General features: G+C 53.6%; 1 protein-coding gene across 1 annotated transcript; it reads right to left on the bottom strand.

The window, feature by feature from the left end:
- Positions 1-3,513: 3,513 nt before the first annotated feature.
- Positions 3,514-5,502, bottom strand: LOC136457387 (4-coumarate--CoA ligase-like 9). The gene is made up of 2 exons (XM_066457420.1): positions 3,854-5,502; positions 3,514-3,745 (listed from the first exon to the last, which is right to left on the bottom strand). The coding sequence occupies exons 1-2, from the start codon at positions 5,500-5,502 to the stop codon at positions 3,514-3,516; spliced, it is 1,881 nt and encodes a 626-aa protein (XP_066313517.1).
- Between the last annotated feature and the right edge of the window lie 498 nt (positions 5,503-6,000).

Raw genomic sequence — 6,000 nt, 5'->3', positions numbered from 1 at the left:
ATGGTCAAGTGACTCAGCGCCAATGGCTAAGTCACGACCGAATGCACGGCAAGATGACCTGATGCAGCCTCGCAACGTCCAATCGCACGCGCGCCAAACTAGCAAGCTGGTGACCTGACGCACTGATGCCCTGACCGAACACGCCACCAACGTGGCGTCCGGTCACTTCTAGAGAGCATCTAGAGCCACATTTCTACGACCGGACATGTTTACTCCTCGATTTGACGCTGGCCAGCGTCCGATCCTTCTCTCACCGTGCGCCAAGTTCAAATGTCCTTACGTCAACGTACGTCATGAGTGATCGGATGCACCCCCTGCACGTCCAATCCCTCCTTCTCTTCAACGTTTGATTGAGAGACCGAGGCCATGCCTTCACTGCGCGAACTGACCAGACTCACTGGTCCAACGTCCAGTCCCTCCTCAACTCCAATTTTGCCACCCTTGATCAAATGTGCTAACCACCAACTGTTTCACCTTATGCATGTGTGTTAGCATGTTTTCACAAATGTTTTCAAAGGTGTTAGCACTCTCTAGAATCTAAATACATATGCAATGAGTTAGAACATCTAGTGGCACTTTGATAACCACATTTCACGACGAGTTTCACCCCTCTTAATAGTATGGTTATCTATCCTAAATATGATCACACTCGCTAAGTGTCTCGATCACTAAACCAAAAAGTTTCTATGGATATCACCTTTACCTTGAGCTTTTTATTTTTCTCTTTCTTCTTTTCTAAGCCCGAGCACTTGATCACCATGGCCATCACTACCATCATGATCTTCACCATTTGCTCCACCACTTGGAATGTGCTTCTCTATGGGCCATAGCCAAGCCAGAGGTAGCCACGACCGGCCGCGTGTGGCAGCGCGCGCACGCGCGACCAACGCGGCGACACCGAGCGCCCAAGCATGGTGACCGCGCTCACGGGGCTAACTAGCCCGAGACCGAGTCGTGCACGAATTTCAAAGCGCCTATAAAAACTAAACAGTTGCTTCTGGACCTAAACTATCTTCACCATACTCAAGAGGGCATATGAGACTACCAAATCGAGCTATAACACTACACCACCCCTTAACCCAATCTCTCAAAATAATTTGCTAAACATAGCAATGTCTAGCTGTTGACAGACTTGAAAATTTTCTAAGTTTTTGAGCTGAACTTGATTTTAATTTGTAATTTCTAGGCTAGTAGAAATATTAGCTAGTAATATCATTTTTTGACAGCAAGTATTTCATTGTCATCTACAAAGTTTGTACTTCAAACTTTATTTAAGTATCACACACATGTTCTATAGCATTTTTGTTCACTAAAAATTAGTTTTAAACCCTACTTGATATACATGAACTATTGAATCAACTTTTGTTTAACATTTTTATTGGTCATTTTAAGTTACAAGAAATTTATCTACACACTCTATCACATGTATTAACACATAAACATGATGCTCATGACATGTTTTAGTAAATGATTTAGGGTGTAACACCGAGGGTGTTACATTACCACTATCAAAAGCTTGACCCAAAAAACATCACTAACTAATCTGGACATTTGGAGATAGTACATCTCAAAATATGTTTGAGTTCGAAAAATCCAGAGCTAAGGGTTGTCTCCATCGAATTGGGGAAAGTGCATTTTGGGCAATTGACCTAAATGGGATGACAATTGGGTGTGGGGAAATTTTGGGGGAGGTGGTGTGTAGAATTTTTGGCTTGAAGGAGGGATTGATGGGCGTGGATCAATGATTCCCGCAAACCGAATTGACTAAAATTGTGCGTGTGGGCCAGGTTCAAGGCTATGGTCGTCACAGACCCATAGCCCCTCTCTCGTGTAATCAATTCGTCATGGTGCCCGTTGGGTCAATCGATCGGAGCTCCGGCTGGTGGGCGCACGGTAATCAACTCCGGGGATGGCACCAGACTAGGAGCAGGACTCGATGACTCGTCATTAACATGCACATGGGTCACTATGGGCCAAATTCCAAACTAGACCAGATGTGACATACAAACCCCCTCAAAGGACCTGATGTACTCGTTGGCTCAACACACCCACAACCAGGCAAACGATGACCAGGGACGTTCTCTCTTAGCACACGCGACTGTGCACCTAGTACCGGCACAAGTGCCATGCCGTGCACCCCGTAGGGCCTACACGCACAATGCGCCCCATGTCCGTGCCCCTGACCCGCACGTGCCTATGGCCACGAAGATCGGCTCTGATACCATTTATAACACCCCGTAGTCCAAACGGCTCAGATCTACTCTACACGCTAAGCGAACCACACCTACCACCATCCCACTTACGCTTTTGTCCTCACTTCGCGTAAAACGATTAACCCAAGGATTGTGGGATGGACTCTAGAAGCATTATATGTTTATCGACAGAATATCATCGGTAGTCCTCCGAGGGGTATCCCACGAAGGTAGATTGATCGGCAGAGGAGCGCGTGATCAAGAACAAGAAGGCAGCAGAGACACACGAGTTATACAGGTTCAGACCGTCTGTACGACGTAATACCTTACTCCTATGGTCTATTGGTTTGTATTAGCTATCGTATGATATGCCGTGATTTTGGAGAGGGTCCCTGCTCGCCTATATAGTCTGGGAGGCAGGGTTACAAGTCGGTTAGATCTGAGAGATAACCGGGAAGTAATAACATACTACAAGAATCATGGGATCATACGTATCCTAACAGATCTCGTAGCATCTTCAGGATATCTTCCCCATGTCTTGCGGAAGGCGCCGAGCAGAATCGTGCCCCGCGAGACTTCGTCTTGTGGGCTGGGCCGCCCCTGGGGGCGCAGCCCATGTGGTCTGCCGTGGGTATCCGGGGTCGTACCCCCCACAATATTGGTCTATCTCACCTTTAGCAACCAAGGTGGGACTAAACTCTCCATAATATCTCATTAACATGCACGTGGGCCACCATGGGCCAAATTCTAAACTGGGCCGAATGTGACAATGGCTCCCCGAGATCATTGCAAGCGGGTGTACTAGTCGTGCGAGGCTCTTCGATCCATGCGGATCCGGAAGTAGGGTCAAGGACGGTGGCTTTGATACCGGATGTTAGCAACCTCGTCGCCGGCGGTAGGGCATTGGAATAGAGGAAGGGAGAATTGGGGAAGAAGGCAGAGGCGCTCCAGCTGGTAGGTTGTTTGGCTTGGAGAAGGGAGGATTGTATTTCTCAATTGATAGCTTAGTCCTTTCAATCTTCACGGGTCTCCTCTTAACACTCACGCGGGCTCACTCTTACGAGCATTACACTACACACCTACTGTGCGCCTGAAAGTCTTGTACTGTGGTAGCGTCTTCTGGAGCTCCTCCGGATGGGCTGCTGTGCCTTCCAGGATGTGATGTGAGACACAGTTATTGGTTTGATGAATGCAAGATCTTGCACTGTCTAGCTCTGAAATTTGGCTTATGTTGATGTTTATACTGATTTATTATGAGAGAAAAAATACTATTCGTTCGCTGAAAGCGGTCACAGTTGCCGACTTGTCCCTACTGTCTGCACTAGGCTGCTGCCGTCTTGGCCCTCTCGATGAAGTCGTCCCTGAGCTGCCTCCGCAGGATCTTGCCGGACACCGACTTGGGGATGGCGTCCACGAACCGCAGCATCCGGAGCTTCTTGTACGACGCCACACGCCCCGCCACGTACGCCATCATGTCCGCTTCGCTCTCCGGCGCGCCACGCCGCCGCACCACGCACGACGCCGGGATCTCGCCGGCCTCCTCGTCCGGCAGCCTGCATTGCATGCATGCATGCCGCAGCGCACGGCAACACAAACAACCACGGCGGTCAGTTCAATTCAACACACAACTGCGATCGGTCACTGGTGGTGTTGTCGCTTACCCGAAGACGGCGGCGTCCTCGACGGACGGGTGAGACAGGAGGATGGCTTCCAGCTCGGCAGGAGCAACCTGGAAGCCCTTGTACTTGATGAGCTCCTTGATCCGGTCGACGATGAACACGTCGCCGTCGTCGTCGATGTACCCGACGTCGCCGGTGTGGAGCCACCCCGCGGCGTCGATGGTGCGCTCCGTCTCCTCCTTCCTCCTGTAGTAGCCCTGCATCACGGCCTGGCTCCGCACGCAGATCTCCCCGGGCGTGTTCTTGGGCAGCGACCGCCCCGTGTCGGGGTCCACGAACTTCACCTCCAGGTTGGGCAGGATGAACCCGACCGACTTCTTCTTGGCGATCTGCACCGGCCCCCCCTCCTCGTCGCCGCCGGCGTGCGTCAGCGTGATGCAACTGTGCTCCGTGAGCCCGTACGCCTCCTCCACCTGCACGCCCGGGAACTTGCGCTCGAACGCCGCCAGGAGGTCCGGCGCGAGCGGCGCGGCGGCCGTCATGACGGACCTGAGTGCGAGCCCAGAGAGGTCGAACTCGTTGGCCACGGGGCTCTTCACCATGGCCAGCATGATCGGCGGCACAACGGGCGCGAACATGACGCGGTGCGTGAGCAGCGCGCCCAGGAAGGCGCGCAGATCGAAGCGGTCCATCACCACCACCGTGCCCTTGTGCCGCAGCGTGGCGCAGCAGATGCCGGTGATGCCGTAGATGTGGAAGAAGGGCATTAGGCCCAGGGTGACCACCTGCCCGACCAACTCGTTCCCGACGGCGAACATGGAGGAGCAGAGGCTGAACACCAGGTTCCGGTGGCTCAGCATCACGCCCTTGGACACCCCCGTCGTCCCCGACGAGTAGGGGAGCGCGCACAGGTCGGACTGCTGCGCCGGGTCCAGCGCCACCGCCGGCGCGCCCGTCCGGTCCGCCGCGGCGAGGAGCTCGTCCCAGCTTATCGCGCCGGGAAGCTGCGCAGCATCCCCGATGCCGACCACCGGCACGCCCGCGTCCTTCACCTTGTCGTAGGCCACCGCGTCGGCGACCACGAGCCTGGCCTCGGAGTCCTCCACCTGCTTCTTGATCTCGGCGGCGACGGCGCGCGGGTTCACGCCGGAGAAGACCGCGCCGGCGGACATGATCCCGAGGCTCACCACGGGGTACACCGCCAGGTTCGGGAGCGCGACCACCACGACGTGGCCCCTGCGGACACCGACGGACCGCAGCGCCCTGGCGAACCGCGCCACGTCTCGGGCCACCTCGCCGTAGGTGTAGGACCGGCCCCCCGGTGCGGCCTCCACGAGCGCCGTCTTGTCCGCGTAGGCCTCGGCACCCGCCAGCACGAACTCCGGCACCGTGACGTCGTCCGGCACGGCCACGGGCGGGAACCGGCTCCGGAAGATGTGCTCCTGCTCCTCCTCAGCGTCATGCAAATGCATGGTGGCGATGGCCGCGTCGCCCATCCTGAGCTGCTGCTGCTGGTTGATGGTAGGGAGCAGGAGGAAGGGCACGGCGTTGGCATTTGAAGAGACGACCGGAGGTCTTGGCATTGGCAAGGAGTGGCCACGCGAGGAAGGTGAAGGCATGTTGGCGGCGACGACACAATTCTTGCGTGGTGTCAAGACAGGTGGTGTGCAGGTGAGCTTCCGTTGGGTCATGGCCTCTGACCTCACAGAGCTTGCCTGGGTCATGCTCATGTCCTTTGAGCTCACAGAGCTTGGCTCGGGGGCTGTTACAACACCCTCACCACTCAGTCACCATAGGCGTCGCTATGGGCTTTAAAATCCATGCCACTATTTCCCATTTAATAACACATACAAGTATATGAAAGTAGTGTCTCGTGTTCATCATAGTTCGCAATCGAGTTCAAATAATACTATGTTGGTTAAGTACATGCACAAATTCGTGCTGCAAACATCAATTCACCCCCCATAATTTACATGGTAGACAAATTGAAGAAATATATACGTTTCAATGTGGCACAGAAAGGCAAGCAATATCGAGCAAACATCAGACCTGATGAATTCCACACCGTTCATGAAAATTCAATCAAACTTCATTGAGCAGGCCTACCTATTTGGCATATCGCAATGGAAATACACATGTTGAAGAAGCAACTAAAACGACAAACAGCTGCTGCTTCCAATTTACTTGTG

This window comes from Miscanthus floridulus, chromosome 6, assembly GCF_019320115.1.
Source record: "Miscanthus floridulus cultivar M001 chromosome 6, ASM1932011v1, whole genome shotgun sequence".
Classification (NCBI taxonomy): domain Eukaryota; kingdom Viridiplantae; phylum Streptophyta; class Magnoliopsida; order Poales; family Poaceae; genus Miscanthus; species Miscanthus floridulus.
The sequence above is the reverse complement of the archived record's forward strand: the minus strand, read 5'-3'. Positions and strand labels throughout refer to the sequence as shown.